The sequence below is a fragment of the Rattus rattus genome, chromosome 9 (genome assembly GCF_011064425.1).
Source record: "Rattus rattus isolate New Zealand chromosome 9, Rrattus_CSIRO_v1, whole genome shotgun sequence".
NCBI classification, from domain to species: Eukaryota; Metazoa; Chordata; class Mammalia; order Rodentia; family Muridae; genus Rattus; species Rattus rattus.
The window spans coordinates 3,152,360-3,172,444 of record NC_046162.1 but is presented as its reverse complement, the minus strand read 5'-3'; the positions used below and the strand labels follow the sequence as shown (position 1 = coordinate 3,172,444).

General features: G+C 46.1%; 1 protein-coding gene across 3 annotated transcripts in view; it reads left to right on the top strand.

The window, feature by feature from the left end:
• Nucleotides 1-20,085, top strand: part of Rab40c (RAB40C, member RAS oncogene family) — a 35,085-nt gene that overhangs the window by 8,656 nt on the left and 6,344 nt on the right. Inside the window, exons 1-3 of one of the 3 annotated variants that reach the window (XM_032911627.1) lie at nt 1,793-2,010; nt 16,547-16,607; nt 17,225-17,285. In XM_032911627.1, the coding sequence (XP_032767518.1) occupies nt 1,857-2,010; nt 16,547-16,607; nt 17,225-17,285 (276 nt within the window). In that variant the 5' untranslated portion in view covers nt 1,793-1,856. Of the gene's footprint in view, nt 1-1,792; nt 2,011-14,647; nt 15,200-16,546; nt 16,608-17,224; nt 17,286-20,085 lie in introns of those variants that run through there. The other 2 variants (XM_032911629.1, XM_032911628.1) reach the window with 2 other exon arrangements.

Sequence of the window (20,085 nt, the reverse complement as noted above, 5' to 3'; positions counted from 1 at the left end):
TAAACCAGGCTAACCTTGAACTCATTAAGATCTACCTGCCTCTGCCGCCACAGTGCTAGAATTAAAGGCTTGTGCCATTGTCACATGTCTTTTAAAATAATACTTTTTTTTTTTTGTTGTTCTTTTTTTTCGGAGCTGGGGACCGAACCCAGGGCCTTGCGCTTCCTAGGCAAGCGCTCTACCACTGAGCTAAATCCCCAACCCCAAAATAATACTTTTAACTGGTGGAGCTCCATGCCTTTAATCCTAGCACTTGGGAAACAGGCAGGTGCTCGGAGTTCGATGCCAGTCTGGTCATGACCAAGACAGACAGTCAGGGTTACATAGAAAAACTGTGTCTTGAAAAACAAAAAGCGGGGACTGGAGAGATGGCTCAGTGGTCAAGAGTGCTCTTCCAAAGGTTCTGAGTTCAATTCCCAGCAACCACATGGTGGCTCACAACCATCTGTAATGGGATCGGATGCCCTCTTCTTGTGTGTCTGAAGACAGCAACAGTGTCCTCATAATAAATAAATAAATAAATAAATAAATAAATAAATAAATAAATAAATAAATAAATCTTTAAAATATTAAAAGAAAAAGAAACAAAAAATTAATTCTTTATTTTTATTTCATGTGTTTGTGTGTTTTGTCTGCATGTATGTCTGTGCACCAAATCCATGTAGTGTCTGTGAAGGCCAGAAGAGAGTGTTGGATCCCTTAGACCTGGAGTTATAGATGGTTGTGAATGCTGGAAATTGAACCTGGCTCATTTGGAAAAGTAGCCTTCAGTGCTCTTAACCACTGAAACTGTTTGCTTTGCCTGTTGTTGTTGTTGTTGTTGTTGTTGTTGTTGTTGTTGTTGTTGCTTTGCTTTGTTTTTGAAACAAGTTCTCTCATCCACCTGCCTCTGTCTCCCCAGTGCTGAGATTAAAGGTGTGCACCACCATGCTCGGCTAGCACATGCTTTTAATTTCAGCATTCCTAGGACAGAGGCATTTTGAGGCTAGCCTAGTTCCTAGATTGTAAGTCCCAGGCTAGTCAGGGTTATAAAGTGAGACCCTGCCCCCTCCCCCCAAAAAAGGCTGGGTGGTGTTAGCACAGGCCTTTAATCCCAGCACTCAGGAGGCAAAGGTAGACGGATCTTTATGAGTTTGAGACCAGCTTGGTCTACAGAGTGAGTTCCAGGACATCTAGGGCTACACAGAGAAACCCTGTCTTGAGAAAACAACAACAACAAAATATAAAACCAACCAACCAAAAAAGCAACCTGTGCTAGAAAGCAGCTCGCTGTAGAAGTTACCCGTCCTTTCTGATGTGACGTGAAAAAACCCGACAACTTTGTCTGTCTAGGCTTTTATTAAAGGCATCTAATTAGTTACAAATAGGCAAAAATAAATCTGCTCAGTAGCAAAACTGTTTAGAACTCAGTTGTCAGCCTGCCCTGTGGTCAGTGAGGCTAAATCTCAAGGATTGGAGGATATATTCCAAAGACCTGCATAAGGGGACCAGGAGACACGAGGCTTTTGAGCTCATTTGTATTTTTTTCTTTTTTTTCGGAGCTGGGGACCGAACCTAGGGCCTTGCGTTTGCTAGACAGGCGCTCTACCACTGAGCTAAATCCCCAACCCTGCTCATTTGTATTATTAAAGCAAGTAAAACATGAGTGACATTTACAGACGGCTAAGCAAACACAGTACAGAGGGAGCAAACCAGGGGTTTTGTCTCCTCATCTTAGCTCACATGAGAAGAGCCAGGAATGTTCCTCCTCAGGCCTTTGCCTTTCCCGCAGAGACGTGCACGTGCCCTGGCTCCTCAGTGCTCTGTGGCATCCCCTTCATGTCCCTGCTTCCAACTGCAGTCACTTATCATAGTTTATGCCATTCTTTCTGGAAGGCCACCTTGTGGGGAACATTCCGCCCTGTCCACAGTTCACAGTAAGTTCACAGCTTTTTTTTTTTACAGACTCCCACACACAGGGAAAGGTCCTGGAACTCACAGGAGCCAAAACGAGAGTGTATGTGCACTCAGGTATGTCTCAGATCTGTGTTAGCCCCCACAGCAGCTTCCTCTGATAGAGCAGTTTGGTCTTTGGAAGTCTTTCCTGTTGCAGGTCCACAGCACAGAGAGGAAAGGAAAGGGTAGAAGAGGCTGAACCTTAAACCCAGCCGTAAGGCTGGTCAGAGCTGAAGGCTGTGCTTACCCGTAAGGCTGATCAGAGCTGAAGGCTGGGGACTCACAGGCAGAGGAGTGTGGGTGGACTCCTTCTAAAGGAGCAGCTATGTAGCAGCATCCCAGAAATCCTTCTTTTTCAACAAGTAATTAGGACTCTGTCGCACAGAGATGATAGATACAATAGAAGGAACCAGGCATTTCATTTTTAAATAAAAGTGGAAAACAAATCGGCTAAGCCCCTCAGTGGAGTCATGATGTCCTTGTGTTCATGGGGTAAACTGTACCGCCTTTAGCTGTTCTTTTTTTTTTTTTTTTTTTTTTTTTGATTTATTTATTTTATTTATAGATGGTTGCAAGCCACCATGTGGTTGCTGGGATTTGAACTCAGGACCTCTGGAAGAGCAGTCAGTGCTCTTAACCACTGAGCCATCTCTCCAGCCCTCCTTTACCTGTTCTTATCCAGAGGAACATATAATGGATACTTATGGTAGCAGAGATGTCCCCAATACCTGCTTAAGTGGGGGGAAAATGCAATCAGCTATGGGTGTCCATAGGAGATTAATGTCAAGAGTCTGTCAGATGCCTAGATCTATAGATGCTCAGATCCCTTATATAAAATGGCACACAGCCAGGAGTACTGGCACACACCCTTAATCCCAGCATTCAGAGGCAAAGGTGAGCAAAGCTCTGTGAGTGTAGGCCAACTTGGTTTACATAGAAAGTTCCAGGATAGCCAGGGCTACAAAGAGAGACTCTATCAAAAACAAAAAAGAAAGAAGCCAGGCATGGTGGCTAATGCCTTTATCCTGTACTTAGGAGGCAGAGACAAGCAGATCTCTGAGTTCAAGGCCAACCTGTTGTACAGAATGAGTTCTAGAGCAGCCAAGGCGTTGCAGAGAGACCCTGTCTGGAAAAGCAAACGATGTATTGCTGAGGAAATGATACTAAAAAGTCGAGGGCTGGCAAGACAGCTCAGCAGGGAATGGTGCTCGTTTGCAAGCCTGGCGGGTAGTGCCTTCCCTCACACCCAGTTAAAAGCAGAAAGCGAGAACTGACTCCATGAAGTTGTTCTCTGACCTCCAAAAGCATGCTGTGGCTTTCTTGCCTCCCTTCCTCTGCCACAGATAATCATATACACACTCACATATAACATAATAATGTTGTTTTGCTAAGTCCGAATGTGAGGGAGGGCGGGTTGAGGGGATGGCTCAGCAGTTAACAGCACTTGTTACCCTTGCACAGGGTCCACATGGTGGCTCACACCATCTGTAACTATAGCTTCAGAAGATCCAACACTTCTGACCTCGGCAGGTCTGCACACGCCTGGCACACAGACATACATACAAGCATGACTTACACAGATCAATCTTAAAAAGTCTGACCTGGCTACAGTGAGTGGACACGGCTTTAATCACAGCACTCAAGAGACAGATGCTGGTGGATCCCTTATGAGTTTGAGACCAGCCTGGTCTACATACCAAGTTCTAGAACTACCCAGTGAGACTGTTTTAAAAAATAACAAAACAACAGAAAAAAACAAAAACTATTTTTAAAAAAACAAAAAAGGTCTGCATGTGTTCAGTACAAATGCATTTTCTTTTAGTACTTTTTTGCAGTTAAATCTGTGGATGTGGAACTTACAGATCTAGTGGGCTAATTGTGACTCTAATATGCAGGTGTGAAATGGAAAGGCACGTTTACTGAAAAGGTAATGGCAACTCTGTGGGGTTTGGTGTTATAATGGTCGTGGGTTTTGAGTGTTCTGTATTTCACTGAGCTTTTTATGTTGAGTGTGCTTGCTTTTAGTAAACAGAAGAAATATAGTTTGGTGTTGGTTCTAGAACAGTAAGGAAAAGCTTTGACACAGAGGGATCCCTGTATATGACTCCCCTGGCATGACTTATGCTGTCTGCCATTGGCGTTGGCATGGCATCTCTGTGTCTATTAGCATCTTCCTCCTGTCCTATACTTGTGTAGGCATTGGTTTGCCTGTGACAGTAGATGCATATGTCCCTGTTTCTGAGGAACGGTCTGTTAGGTGTTGCATGTGCAGAGTGTCACCTTTCCACAGTATAGCAGGGTGCTCCTTCTGTAGTCAGGTTTTATATGCTAGCTGCTCGCTCTGTTTCTGCTCTGCCTTCCATCCATCTCGGCAGGCAGTTCAGTCTTCTCATTTGAAAGGAGACTTACTAATCTAAAGGCAGATTGATATCCTACATGAGTTTAATTTTTTTCCCCAAAGACAAGGATTCTTTGTGTCCTAGCTGTCCTAAAACTTGCTTTATAGCTCAGGCTGTCCTTGAACTCACAGAGGCCTTCCTGCCGCTGCCTCCTGAGTGCTGGGATTTAGGGATTGAGGGTGTGCACCACCACACCTTTAAATAAACCCGCCTTTGGGTTTAAATTTATTTTTTTTCTTCTTTCTTTCCTTTTTCTTTCTTTCTTTCTTTTTTTTCCGGAGCTGGGGACCAAACCCAGGGTCTTGAGCTTGCTAGGCAAGCGCTCTACCACTGAGCTAAATCCCCAACCCCTAAATTTATTTTTTTAATTTGGTTTTTCTTTCCCCCCTCTGCCTCCCCTCCTTCTCCCTCTCCCTCTCTCTTTTGTTTGTCTGTTTGTTTGAGCTAGAGTCTCTGTGTAGCCCTGGCTGGCCTGGAACTCACTGAGTACTGGTAAGTAGTTCTGACTCACTGAGACCCTTTGACTGCAGTGCGAGTGTTTGGTTCCCTTGGGTAAATGCCTAGACGTGAGTATGGTCTTTATTTGGGGTTGTAGGTAGGTCATCTTAAAGCAACAGACAGTTCTTTGCAGTCTGTTCTCATTACCAGTGCATGTTAGCTCTGGTTCAGCATTTTCTGCTGTCAGCCTCTTTATCTCCTAGTCAACTTCACTGAGGTAAATTTGCATACAGAAAAATTTAGATTTGTTGAGTGTTGAGGGACTGAAACCATGTGCAGCCCCATGCTGTCCGCAGACCATCCCTCTGCTTGCCTCCAGCCCTAGAAATTGCTGGTCAATCCTGACGTTTCTATGGACTAGTTTATACACTGTATATTCTTTGTGTCTGGATTCTCTCTGCCTCTCTCTGGTTTCGAGATAGGGTTTCTCTGTGTAGCCCTGGCTATCCTGAAACTTGCTCTGTAGACCAGGCTAGCTTTGAACTCAGAGATCTCTTGCCTCTGCCTCCTGAGTGCTGGGATTAAAGGTCTGTGCTGGTGTTGGAGATTTAGCTCAGTGGTAGAGCGCTTGCCCTAGCAAGCACAAGGCCCTGGTTAGGTCCCCAGCTTCGAAAAAAAAAGAAAAAAAAAAAAAAAAAAAAGGTCTGTGCTACCACCTGGCTCCTTTTCCATTTCATTAAGGTTCTTCTATGTTGTTCTACTGGTGTCCTTTCTTCTATTGTGTGACATCCTGTGTGTAAATACTGGAGCGAGCCCATCTCCTGAGGACAGTGGTGTTTGGATAGTTCTGAGGAGTGCTCCTGTACAAATTTTCACAAGTGGCTGGAGAGTTAGCTCTCTTGTTAAGAGTATGTACCATGCGGGGCATGCACTCGGGAGACAGGCAGAGGCAGAGGCAGAGGTGGAGGCAGGTAGATCTCTGTGAGTACGAGACCAGCCTGGTCTACAGAGGGAGTTCTAGGACAACTACATGGAGAAACCCTGTCTCAGGGGGAAAAAAGTGTACTGCTCTTCCAGAGAACCCAGGTTCAATTCTCAGTACTCATGTTAAGTGGCTCACAGCTACCTATAACTCCAGGGGAGCCCAATGCCTCTGGCCTCTGAATGTTCCCATACTCAAGTATAAATACCATATACAGACACACTTAATTAAAAAAAAGTTCATCTTGTATTGGTGAACATGTGTGGAGGTTTCTGTTAGGGAAGTGATGGGTTACAGGTCATGCAGGGTTTAACCACCAAAAAGACTACTGAATGGCTTCCCATAGTACCTGTCCTCCCTGGACGGTAGTTTCTCTGCATCCTGCTTTCATTTCGGCCTTGCTAATGGCTGGGGGCCTGTTTCTATGCAGCTGCCAGAGAATGGGTCCTATCCTGTGGAGGCAGTTTTAGCCTTCCCTGAGTGTGCAGTTTCAGTTTGTATCCACTTTGATTATAAAGAGCAGTACTGAGGTGGACAGTCATTAGTAACACGGCAGCTTAGCTTTCTCTGAGGTAACACTGTCTTAACAGAGCTGGAGGTCATAACAGGGCTATCCCCTCAGCTGAAATCAATGTTGTCAGGGAACGGAGTGTGCCTTGGTAAGAAAGTACTTACTGAACATGTGGGAGGCCCAGGGTTCTCCTCGGGAGATCCTAGTTCTGCTAGGGAGGCCTAGCACCACCTCCAAAACAAACAGACAAACAAACAAACACAATAAAAGCAAAGCTAAGCTGTTGGCAGTGAGCATTAGCAGGCTTTGGAAGAGTTTTGTTACATTGTCCACTGAGTTACTAGCAGAATTGGGTTTTTATGCTTGTAAGACAAAAATTTCTGTCTTTTTCTGATTTCTAAGTTATAGAGGGCACCCTTCCTCCATCTTCAGAGCCGGCAAGGGTGGGTCAAGTCCCTCTCAGGTTTTGATGGCTCCTTTTCTCTCTAAATCAGCTGTAAAAGGTAGTCTTATAGGTAATGAAACACATTCAGGAGACCTGGGGTAGTCTTCAGCTTCAGGGCCATACTGTAACTGTACCTTAATCCCAGCTGCTGCGTTCTTTTTTGCCCTGTGAAGACATTAGTAGTTAGGGTGCTTAGTCCTTGGGAACTGTTACCCTTCTGACCACATATTTTCATAAGTCCTTGTCCTTGTCCAATGAATTTGCTTTTGTTCTTTTGGGTGTTGTATAAGTTCTTACCATGTAACCTAGGCTGGCCTCAAATGTCATCCTGTGGCCTCAACCTCCTAAGTGCTGGTGTTACACGCATGAGCCACTATTCCAAGCTAAATTTGCTTTAAGTAGAAAAAAATCTGTGTGGGCAGGGGCAGGGGACTAAAAACCCAACCAACTAAATAACCAAAAGCCAAATGTCTTTTCTGCAATAATTTTAATAACTCGTGTTTTGTTGTTAGAGAGAATATGTGTGTGTGTGTGTGTGTGTGTGTGTGTGTGTGTGTGTGTGTTTTTCCAGACAGGGTTTCTTTGTGTATCCCTGCCTGTCCTAGAACTCATTCTGTAGACCAGGCTGGTCTTAAACTCAGAGACCTGACTGCCTCTGCCTCCTAAGTGCTGGGATCAAAGGCGTGTGCCACCACTGTGCAGCTTGTCATGAGTGTTTTTCAGGTCTTGTAGCTTTTAGCCAAGTTGGAAACTGGGTAATTACAAGTTTAATGTAACCATTTCTCCATAAGGATTTGAATCTTATAATCTGAAAAGTGAGATATTACAATATTGAGTGTGAAAATATGAAGTTGCTAATTTTCACAACTTAAAATTTAGAAATATATAAAACATTTATATGTGTATATAAATGTGCCTTGCTGACTGATGGCAGTGGGAACAAATGGGGGTCGGAGACGTGGCTTCCAGTTTGCTCTGCAGTGTCAGGTGATTACCGCCCTGCAGAACAGTGGCTGCTTGCTGGAAGTTGTTCTTGACAGACTGGCCATGTGAGCAGAGGGACTGTACTCAGATGGCCATGCCATGGCTTACAGTACCTGGCCTTCTGCTGTGAGGCCTCGGTATTTTAAGGTCCTGAGAAATAGTCTCCAAAAGCAAGGTCAGACCAGCAAATCACAGTTTAAAGTTCTCATTACAGATATTGGGTACTTTAGTGACCTACTTTAATTTTTTAAAAAAATGTTATGTGTCCAGATGTTTTGCCTGAATGAATGTGTACTAATGTATGTGCAGCTCCTGTAGAGGCCAAAAGAGGGTGTTGGGCCTCCCCCACCCCGAACTGGATTTACACCCTGCTGTGAGCTATCCCATGGGTGCTGGGAATTGAACCCTGGTGCTCCAGGATAGCAGCCAGTGCTTTTAACTGATGAGCCATATCTCCAGTCCCTTGTTTTGTTTTGTTTTTCAAGATAGTATCTCATTCTGTCACCAGTCTGGCTTAGAACTCCCAGTTGTTCCTGGCTGGGCTGTTAATGGGGTTACTGTATAGGCATGCATCACTTGCCCAACTAGTGACTTGGTTTTGCCTGCTTCCATATATGAAGTAACCCTTTGAGAAGCAATTGAGTCAGCAGCCAGGTAATTTTGACGGTCTGTTTATCTGGCCTCCTGAAACAGACTTCACACCTCCAAGCTTGGAACTTACATGTGTTTTGATTTATCCTTAGCCATCTTGAAGGGCTGGTTGCGTAGACCAGCTGTAGGGAAATGGGATTTGGGATCTCTGGACTGCAGCTTTAGGCTAGAACCTACAGATGTGACCCTCAGTTCCACCTAACTCAGGGCTGCTCCTTGACAGTGCTTTGTAGTATCTCATTTATTGTGTTGAAAAACAATATTCAAGCAGTGCATGTGTACTGGCTTAAATGTCCTAAATACATATGTACAGAACAGTTCCTAAAGTGCCACATGGGGTAGCACTTTTAATCCCAGCTCTTGGGAGGTAGAGGCAGGCAGATCACTGAGTTTGAGGCCAGCCCGGTCTACAAGCAAGTTTCAGGATAGCTAGGAATATACAGAGAAACTCTGCCTTGAAAAACCAAACCAACCAAACAAAATAGTTCACAAAGAAAATGGCAGTTGGTAAAAAAAAAAACAGTTACTAAAAGTAAGTGCTGAGGTTCAGCTGTTACAGACCTGAAAGGTGGCAGGTGAAGCACACCTGTGCCAGGGTTACAGATGAGGCACACCTGTGCCAGGGTTACAGGTGAAGCACACCTGTGTCAGGGTTACAGATGAAGCACACCTGTGTCAGGGTTACAGGTAAGGCCAGGATTACAGGTGAAGCACACCTGTGCCAGGGTTACAGGAGCCGTGGGATCTTTCCTAGCATGGCTAGCAACTCTTGGTAAAATCCTAAGGAAACAAGATTGTTCTCCTGTGTCACAATAGACAGGGCTGACCTACATGCAGTTTGTAGTGTCTTAGCTGTGTGATTAGTTGGCTAGAATCGGGCATGGTGGCACACACCTGTCATTGAGGTAAGATAAAGTGTTCAAAGCTAACCTGGGCTATATGATAAGACCCTGTCTCAAAAAGGGATGACGGTGGTGGTGGTGGAGGAGGAGGAAGAGGAGGAGGAGGAAGGGGAGGAAGGAAGGAGGAGGAGAGGAGGAGGAGGAGGAAGAAGAAGAGGGCAGCCTACCCAGGCACTTGCTTGATCGTGGGCATTAGCACATTCCCCAAGCTTCAGAACAGTCATGGTTATAATAGTGGTGCCTTTGCCCCCATGTCCCCCAAGGGCTGGGGAGATGGGGTAAAGGTCTAGTACACAAGCATGAGGACCTGAGTTTGGATCTTGAGAACCCACATAAAACGCCAGGTAAGGCCGTGTACGCCTTTAACTCCAGAACTGAGGTGAGGGAGTCGGGCAGCCAAGATAGGTGGGTTCCTGAAGCTCCTTGGCTTGCCAGCCTAGCCAGATTGCTGAGCCATATGCCCTCAAGGGAGTGTTTAGAGTCTTTGTGGTCAATGTACGAGTTTGTGTTAGTAATACGTGTATATGTGTACATTCAGATGTATATGCCAGAGTTTGACATCACATGTCTTACCTGGATTGCTCTCCACATTTATTTACTCATTCATTCATTCATTCTCCTGCCTCTTCTGTTTTCTTTTGAGACAGGGTCTCACTGTGTAGCCCTGGCTAGCCTGGAACTCACTGTATAGACCAGGTTGGCCTTGAACACACAGCGATTCACCTGGCTCTGCCTCCAAGTACTGGGATTAAAGGTGTGTTTAATTTAAAATTTTAAAGCTTTATTTATCGTTAATTCGTGGGTGTGGGTACATGCCAAGGCATGTGTGTGGAGGTCAGAGGGCATCTTTGTGGAATCCTTCTCCCTTTCTACCTCGACAGAGGCTGTCAGGCACTTATCCCCACTGAGCCCACCTCCTGGCCTCCTTCACCACCTGCTTATCAGGACCAGGCAGCAGTGGGGTACTTAAGCCCCTTCAGTACTTGAAAACAATGACTGAGGAACGAGTTGCCACTTTCTTGAGAATTGCCCACTAAGTAATAGTAAAGTGTCTTGAAAACAACACATAAATCTGGGGCCAGCCGATGGCTCAGCATGTGGAGTACCACTAAACCTGACAACCTAAGTTTGATCTCTAGAAGGAGAGGACTGACTCCTCCATGTGGTCCTCTGACCTCCATATGCATGCTGTGACATGCTCATGCCCCACCCCTCATACACAAAATTAATAAATGAAAAAAGTAAACATAGATCTGTAAGACAAGAGGCTGCTGGTTTAGGAAGCAGGATATGCAGCCATAGCTGGGTGAAGGGGTTGGATCACAAGGATCCTGTTGAACTCAGAGCAGGTGCCCAGAGGCTGGCATGTCAAAAGTCCCTCTCTACCAGGGGACACAGGAGGCTTATTCTCTTAGAGAATAGAGCCATGGACACCAGACACCACCGGGTGCATGAGGGTGGAGAGAAGCAAGGAGCTAATAAATAACAGTCCTCTTAGCCCAAGTCTATTCTGAATGGGGGGACTTGGTGCCCCCTGGTGCCAGCAATGGCAGACAGGATCCTGAAACAAGTGTCTGGTCTTCATTGCACACTCTGTCATCTCAAGAAAAGTTTCAGAGGCACCCACAGTACAGCAGCTCCTCGACAAGCCCTAGTTCTCAAGCCGGAGTCACAGAGCCTTCTGCAGCTTCTTGGGGGCTTTCATGGGGGTCAGAGGGACAACCACCTCATCAATGGTGAAAAAAGATGTAAGTACACAGAAGACCCTGGGAGCTCCAAAGAGCTCAGACATCTCACCACACTTCTGCACTTGATCTTAGCCAAAAGGCCGAGAAGCGATTCACCACACTTCTGAGAACAAAGACCAGCTTCCTGCCCCATTGGCAGGATAGCTAGACCCCCCAAAGAGCTTCTAAAAATTACAGATCAATGGAGATCGTGGAAAAGGCTGGAAAATAAAATTAAGGAACTCTCCCAGAAAATAGAATATAAAGGCAATCCTGATGGGGAAAGATGAGAAAGCTGACAGTTATCTTAGCAGTCGTTCTGACCAGCAGGGCAGGAGGACAGGGTCTAAGTGTGTAGAGCAATGCTGGCAGATGAAAGCACTGAGGATAAGGGTCACAGCCATCGCTAAGCAGAGGAGACAGCCTGAGAACAGTTAGAGGGAAAGGGTGGGAGCAGCAGGGCGCTGGGCAGGGGTCAAGGGTAGCTTTGTGAGATCTGGTTTCATATAAACTTGAACAAAAGGCCTTGACATGAATGGTAGACCCAGCTAGGACCCCCGCCAATGTTTTTATTCTCATGAGCAGAGCAAGTGTTATGACCTCCTTGCCTCAGTTTCCCTGTTTGGTATGTATCCCATAAAATTAAGAATTGGGTTCAGATGAGCAAGAGGGCTATGAGGACAGAGCCAAGCCATTAGGGGAAGCTTTCAGATCACGGGTAGTGACTGGCTCAGCAGATGGTCTGGGGCTTGAGGGCAAAGCTGGTCCTCATGGGGCTTGTCTTAGCTGATTAAAAAGAAAAATATTTTTAGACAGAAGGGAAAATGAATGGTGCTGAAAGAGAGTTATCATAGATGGCATCCTGCCGACACCACCCACTCATGAGAGTGACGTTCAGACCTGAGCTTGCCTATAGCTCTGCCAGACTGGGCCCACATGCCTGCTGTCTCCCTTGGGTCTGGTTTAGACCTCTTCCAGGTCACTGCTCTGCCTCTTCTACTGCATCCCTCCACCTCTGTGCTCCCTCCTTCTCAGGACCTACTTACCCTCAAGCTTTGGATAATTGCTCCTTTTAGAACCCTACTAAGCCAAGGGCTCTTTCTCTGGTATCTTGGCTTAGCACATTAATGTGGGCTGTCATTAGACCCCCAAGCATTCACTTCTACTGGCCTTTGCTTGCTGTGGCTGCTTGATGTAGAGCCCTTCAGACTGTGTGATGAACAGAGGACCTAGTGAGGTCCTCCTCACTGAACTGAGCGCTAAGACATTAAAATCACCGAGCCCTCCAGTCCTGTTGGGGAGAAGGGCCCAGAAGCTTCTGGAGGAAACTTTGGGGACTCTTAATTTCTTGAACGGCTTTGGGTTGTAGATTAACCAGGCTGGAGGACTAGAAGTCTAGGTAAAGATGCTTTGCAGGGTGAGGAAAGCAGTTTTCATTTTTTCAACTTAAAAAAAAAAAAAAAAAAAGGGGGTGTGGGTGTGCCTATAAGATGCTGATGCAAAGAAAAAAAAGCCCCCGGGTTCGGTCCCCAGCCCCAAAAAAAAAAAAAAAAAAAAAAAGATGCTGATGCAAAGCCACTGCTGTGACCCTTTGTGACCTCCTCAAGCCCAGGTCTGCCAGGAGAGCTGAAGGTCTAGCTCTGTGGGTTTGTGTAATGCACATTCACTGATAGTTACGCAGCACCACAGAGCTTGGCTGTTCCTTTTCTTTTTGAGAGGATCATACTGTAGCCCAGGCTGCCTTTCGCTCACAATCGCTGTGATTGTGTACAAGCATGTGCCGTCACACTGTTGGGGTTTTCTTGTTGTTGTTTGGTTTTTATTATTATTATTATTATTATTATTATTATTATTATTATTATTATTTAATGGGTACACTGTCACTGTCTTCATGACAGCAGAAGAGGGCATCAGATCCCATTACAGATGGTTGTGAGCCACCATGTGGTTGCTGGGAATTGAACTCAGGTCCTCTGGAAGAGCAGTCAGTGCTCTTAACCACTGAGCCATCTCTCCAGCCCCATCACACTGGTTCTTGACAGCTGATTTCTGTTTCATTTTGCTTTTTGAGACAGGATCTATGTTAAGTCCTGGTTGTTCTGGAATTATGTACACAAGGCTGGTCATGAACTCAGAGATCTGTTTGCCTCTGTTTCTGACTGCTGGGATTAAAGGTGTGTGCTGCCCTGCCCAGGTCAGTGGTTTATTTTGAATAAATCCTACCCTTTTGTGGGGAAGGGTACTAGGAGTGGAACCAGCCTTGTGTATGCAAATCATGTTTTACTGCTGTGCTCTACACTGAGTTCCCATTATTTAAAAAGCTGGTGACTGTGTCTCATGTTCAAAACCTGATGGGGATAGGCTGATTCACTGGCCAGCTGATGACTGTGTCTTATATTTAAAACCTGATGGGGATAGGCTGATTCACTGGCCAGCTGATTGATGACTGTGTCTCATATTTCCTGGCTGAACGAGGAACACCTAGGTGTATATGAAGCAGGCCAGTGGCTACAGAGCAGGCCCTGCTCCCTCCACTTCCAGGGTCAGCTTAAGGTGCTTGACCTGGTTCCCAGAGCTGCAAACCATCTCTGTATTAGCAGCTTTCTGGGTGCTCCTATAGGTCTACTAGGGTGATGCAAATGTATTTCATTCTAAAAGGCAGGTATGTTGTTGGCTGGGGAGGCCTGTGAGTGTCACACAGCCAGGTCAGTGGCAGGGACCAGCTCAGAACCCAACTGAGAACAGTGACAGGTTCATCGACATAGTTCTTTATGTTGCTGACAGGTCTGTTAGTGACTACCAAGGTCTCTTTGAATGTTCTTCCCAGGCATCCATTGTTCTATTGCAGCTGCTGCAGGCCTGGGGCCACAGCACCATCTAGGGGTAGCTTGGTAGCCAGGCAGTTGCTTTCCTCAGGGATAGGACTGGGGAGTCCAGATCACAGTCAAGGAAGGCTATGCTGCAGGTCCTGCTGATCTTTCTCAAAGAAGCCAATCAAAAATTAGTATAAAGTGTGGTGGTGTGCACTTTAATCCCAGCATGGGAAGTAGAGGCAGGCTGATCTTTATGAAAGATCTCTTTAGTTCAAGGACAGCCTGGTCTACATAGTGAGTTCCAGGCCAGCCAGAGCTACATAGTGAGGCTCTGCCTCAAAATGAATGAATGAATGAATGAATGAATGAGTGAGTGACATTTATCAAATAAAAATAAAATCACTGCAATAGTGTCCTCACAAGCTTCTCTTGGAAGCTGCAGTTGCCAGCATTGAGCTTCTTCCTGGGGAGCTTAGGGAAAAGTAGGGAAAGGGTAAAGCAGCTCTCGGTCTTGTGGGTGTACGTGCAGTACCCTTACTTTATGTCATAGAAACAGAGTAGTCAGAGGCAGGAAGATTGCTACAAATTTCAAGCGAACTACTAACAAAGTCCAGGCCAGCCAGACTTCATAGAAAACCTTGCCTCAACTGGGCATTAGTGGTGCACACCTTTAATCTTAGTGGTTGGGAGGCAGAAGCAGGTGGATCTCTGTGAGTTTAAGGACACGTGGTATACAGAGCTAGTTCCAGAACTGTCTGGAAAAACAAAAACAAAAAAAATGGAGGCGGGGGAGGAGGAGTGGGGGGAGGGGGAGGCGGGAGAGGAAGAAGGAGGAGGAGAAAAAGTAAAACTGTCTCAGAAAGCATAAAGCATGTCTTAACAATATTTATCAGATACACAGCTCAGTAGCACCTGCTATTTGTGCACTGTGCAGTCATTATTTTATAGCACCCCCTCCCCACGCACCACCCGCTATGCCTAGCAAAGCAGAAAGGTCCCGGTGCGTCTCTACCTTGCCATCTGTTTTGAGTCTAGCCATCTAATCCAGCATGCAGTGCTCAGCAAGCACAGGGTTCTGGTTTCCTTTCCTGGTGGCCGCCCCGCCAATAGTGCAGTTGTACAGAACAATTCCTTGTGCTTGGCACCATTGCTGTCCATTGCTCTCCGTGTCTTTGGCAGGGATATGGCTTTGTCCATTTTTGAGTTGAGTTTTATTATTGAGTGGAAGGGTTTTTTTAATATAGAACTTTCAGTCCTAATAAAATGTGTAATTTGCAAATATTTTCTTTTATTCTGTATGTTGCAATTTTTCACTCTATGGTAGTGTCCTTTAATGCATGAGAACCTAGTTTGGATGCAGTTACTAGTTGACTAGGCAGAAGATGGCTCAGAGGAGCACCTGATGCCTGAAGGTATTATCTCCCTGCACAGGGACATGGGCACACAGACATCAATATATACTCACCAGGATGTAACCTGCACTAGTACACCAAATTCTGTGAGAGTGAGACCTATGCATTCTACAACACCCATTTCCAAGATCTCTTGGACCAAAACTTTATTCTGTTTTAGACAAGGTTTCATGTGGATCAGGCAAGCTTGAATTTACTGTGCAGATAAAGATGACTTCGTGTTCTAAATCATGATCCTGCTTCTACCTCTCAAGTAGGATTACAGATATGTATCACCACACCTGGATTGCAATATGTATATTCATATATATATGAAAAGTAAGAAACCGTGCCTTTAAGGTGGTGTTTTTTTTTTTTTTTTTTTTTTTTTTCGAGCTGGGGACCAAACCAGGGCCTTATGCGCTTGCTAGGCAAGCGCTCTACCACTGAGCTAAATCCCAACCCGCCTTTTTAAGGTGTTAAGGTTGAGAGGGAGCATCATTGTTTAGGGTCATCAGCTTCTGCTACATAGTAAGGCCATTGCCCCTGCCCTCCCCCCATAAAGGCTTGATACCACCAACATCTATTGGGGTGACCTTTTTTATTTTTCATAAAAATGTGAAACTATAAAGCAAACAAACTTTCAAGTCAGAGAAAGCATAAGTTCTCTAGGGACTGGTGTAGGGAGCAGCATTTTAAAAATTACGTTAGTCCTGTGTAGAAGGGTTCATTTGTAATCCTCAGGTGCTTAGGCAGGAGATTTAATGAGCTTAAGGCCAGGCTGGGCTACTTCTTGGGATCCTGTCTCTAAAAGCTAAGTAGCCAGGCAGTGGTGGCAAACACTTTTAATCCCAGCACATGGGAGGCAGTGGCAGGGAGATTCGTAGAGTTTGGGGCCAGCCTGGTCTACAGAGGGAGTTCCAGGATAGCCAGGCTACATGGAGAAACCCTATCTGGAAACAAAACAAAACAGGTAAAAACCGTAAGTAAATAAGTAAATACCTTCCTGTTGATGATCCAAGAATTAGGAAGTACGTTATTCTTTGAGGGTTCAACTTAGAATCTATAGGAAGGACATGTCACAGTGGGAGCGAACCATTTCCCTCCAGGCATTCTGGGCCCAGAGCCTTTAGAGAAACTGGTGTGGCCTGAGTGTATCTGATGCCCCATCTGACCTGGGCTTCTGCCTTGCCCATGGCTGCCATACAGCATGAGCTAGGCTGGTGCCTGAGAAAGCCATAGCCAAGGGCAGTGAGCACCCTCCTTCTGCTCCCCAGGGGTCATTGCGGGATTTGAGGAAGTGCTAGGCAGGAAGACCTCAGTGAAGCAGTTACTGATGAACACTCTCACCCCTCTGCTTCCTCACAGGAATAGACTATAAGACTACCACCATCCTACTAGATGGACGGCGTGTCAAGCTGGAGCTATGGTGAGTTGGTAACCTGATGACAGCATGGAAGCCAAGTGAGGACTCCCCTTAATTGCAGTAACCATTTAAACAGACCCTGCTCAAATGGGACCCTTCTCCATAATGAACACAATGAAAAGGTCCAGGATGTTTTAACGCCTCCTCCAATTTTACTCATAACAACTTGTTTCTGTGGGGCTGGAGAGACGCTCAGAGGTTACTAAGAACTCTTGTTGCTGCTCTTCTAGAGGACCCAGGTTCAATTCCCAGTGCCCCATCTGGCAGCTCACAACCATCGCTAATTCCCGTTCTAGTGGATCTAACACCTTCTGGCCTCTCATGGGCATGAGGCATGCATGTGTTGCTCCTCCACATAGAACTAAATATTGAAAAGGAACCAGGTATATGCATGCCTGAGTAATAACCAGTACTTAGGAGGTAGAGACAGGCAAAAAGCTCTGAGTTCAAGACCAACTTGGTTTATGTAGCAAATTCTAGTCAGAACTATACAGTGAGACTCAGTCTCAAAAAAAAAAAAAAAAAAAAAAAAAAAGAAAAAAAAAAAAAAAAATTGTGGATGTGGATGGTACCTCTCATACTGGGACTGATCCGCCCCCGCCCAACTCTGTGTGTTTCAGGGATACTTCGGGCCAGGGAAGGTTCTGTACCATCTTCAGGTCCTACTCGAGGGGTGCGCAGGTAAGACCAGCCCCGTATATGCTGTTGTCCAGTACGTGCCTCTCCTGATTCTTTCTGGACCTAGACTGCTGCCCTGACTGTTCATGAGTACTTTATTCTCTTGTGCTTCCTGTTCTTACAGAGCTGGGGATGAGCCTATTAGATGAGGGCTCCATGGCTGAGCTGCACCTCTGCCCTTTTCCCAAGTGTTTTGACAAAGGTCTCCCAAAGCCCATCTGTATAGGAAAAATAATCCCAAGCTTTGGAGCCTCCATTTCTGGATTGCCTATGTGGGAGGCAACTGAGTCTCTAGTGTCCCTGCCTGAGTCCTTCCTGTTCTCATGATCCCTCAGGATGAGCCCCGAGCTTAGTCACTGCAGTGGCCTCTCCGTGCCATTAAAATGCAGCTAAGCTGTCTGTTTCGATAAAAAAACAAAGGTATCTCTCCATATCTCCTTCACGCACAGAGCCGTGTACCTTCTAAGGGGTGTGACTGGATGTGAAGGTGACCTGGGCTGTATCACACGTTAGAACTCTGCAGATTGGGAATGTTAAAGATGGGCTGCAGATGATTCTCTGGTCAGGAAACAGGCTCTGGGGATCTTGTCTTGCCTGTAGAAGAACACCATGGGTTCCTGTGCCACCCATGGTATGGATAGCTGTTCCCGGGATCCCACGTGCTCTCTGATACTTTATCACTCTGAAATCAGAAGATGGGGAAGTAGGCAAGACCTGTGTGGATAGAACTGCTTTAGATCCTGTGCTGCTGCCACATGAAAGGTGTGAATGGAAGTTCATTTCCATTGTGATGCACCCCCAGACTTCTGAAGAGCCTAGAGAACTCCCCTGGCTCAGACCCCAGCTCTGGACAGCCAGGGACTGCCTTGGGAACAAAGGGGCAGACCCTGAAGGCAGAAGCGTGGTCTGAAGTGTGGTTCCTTTCAGACGGAGTGAGGCTAAGGATGGATTCTGCAGGCCCTTCCTCGCTTCTCTTTCCTTTTGACGATGTATTTATGTGAATGGGTGTTTTTCCTGTGTGTGTGACTGTGCACCACATGTATGCTTGGTAGCCATGAAAAGAGGACTTCAGGTCCCCTGGGACTGGAGTTATAGGTGATTCTGAGCTGCTCTGTGTGTTCTGGGAATCAAATCTGGGTTCTTTGAAAGAGCAGTCAGTGCTCTTAGTCACTAAGCCATCTCTGCAACTCCTCTCCCTGATTTTTGAGACAGGATCTCACCTTATAGCCCAAATGGGCCTCAAACTCTGAAGGACCCTCCTTCTCCAGCCTCTCAACTGCTGGAATTCCATACATGAGCCACCATTCTCTGCCCTCTTCCTTCCTTCCTTCCTTCCTTCCTTCCTTCCTTCCTTCCTTCCTTCCTTCCTTCCTCCTGCCTCCCTGCCTCCCTCCCTCCCTCCCTCCCTCCCTCCCTCGTGTGGAGAGAAAAAGAGCATGCACAAGCACATAGTAAGGCAAGTGTGGGGCTCATTGCACAGCCTTTGGGAGTTGGCTTCCTCTGGGCGTCAGAACTCTGGTCTCCAGGCTTGGCAGCAAGTCCTCGGTTTGTAGACATCGCCTTCCTTTTGCTCAGCAGCAGTTTCAGATTTCTTGTGGTTGTTTTTGAGACAGGATTTCTCTCTGAAGCCCTGGCTGTCCTGGAACTCTTTTTTTTAAACCTCTCTCTGTAAACCACAGTGGCCTTGAACTCACAGAGTTCCCGCTGCCTCTGCCTCCCAGGGGTGGCTTAAAGACATGTGCCACCACTACCCTGCTTTTAGATTTTTTTTTAAACAGTAAATACATATAATTTTGAATTTAAAAACCAAAAAGAGGGGCTTGAGAGATGCTTCAGTAGTTAAAGTGCATGTTGCTTTGTAGGGACCTGGGTTTGATTCCTAGCATCCACATGATGACTCACAACCATCCTTAACTCACACTCTAAGGGATCTCAAGTCATCCTCTGACTTTGATGGGTACCAGGCATGCCCTTGATGCACAGCCATAAACACAGATACAATATTCATACACACAATTACATCTAAAGATTTTACCAAAAAATAACTTTACAGAAAGGATGTGAGGGATGATGGCTTTGGGTGACAACACTAAAGGTTATTGGGGGAAGTGAGAGCAGCGGCTCACAGATGGCCTGACTGGGGTTGGTGCTGTGCAATGAGCAGCCATGAGGAATGAGGTAACGAGAACCTGGCTGCTCAGTACGTGGGACTCTGTCTTTGCCAGTCCAGAATCTTTAGAAAGCAGTGTCTGTGTCATTCTTTTGAATCATTCCCAAAGCATCCCATTGGTCTGTTTCTGTACTGCCTGTTATTCCCAGAAGTTCTGGTGGCTATCTCCTGGCTGAGAGGAGCTGAGCGCACACCCTGCACACACATCTTAGTTTGTATCTGAGGTACCAGGCATATCCTGTGGCTTTGCCCTTGGTACAAGCCCCTGAATTCATTCTCGCTTGGTCCCGTGTGCGTGCTGGGTGGAGCTGATAGCTACAAGATGGTGGCTTCCTATAGAAACGCAGCAGTGCTTCCCCGAGCCACCGCCAATGGGACAAGCCATCTTACAGGACAGGCTTTGCTGCTCTCCTGCCCTTCGGTATCCCTTAGGGTCTGGGTCTTGTACATAGCACAAAGGCCACTGGCCTTGCTTTTGTCACTTGTCACATATAACACTGTTTTGTGGCTCTGTTGAATCCCTTTAAGCCTTACCAATGGCCAAACTCCAATGTTTATATGGTTGAGTCCTGAAATGATGTCTTAATTCCTATAGTCCTGTGCTGACTCCTGGGAAAATGAGTGGGTCCCTCT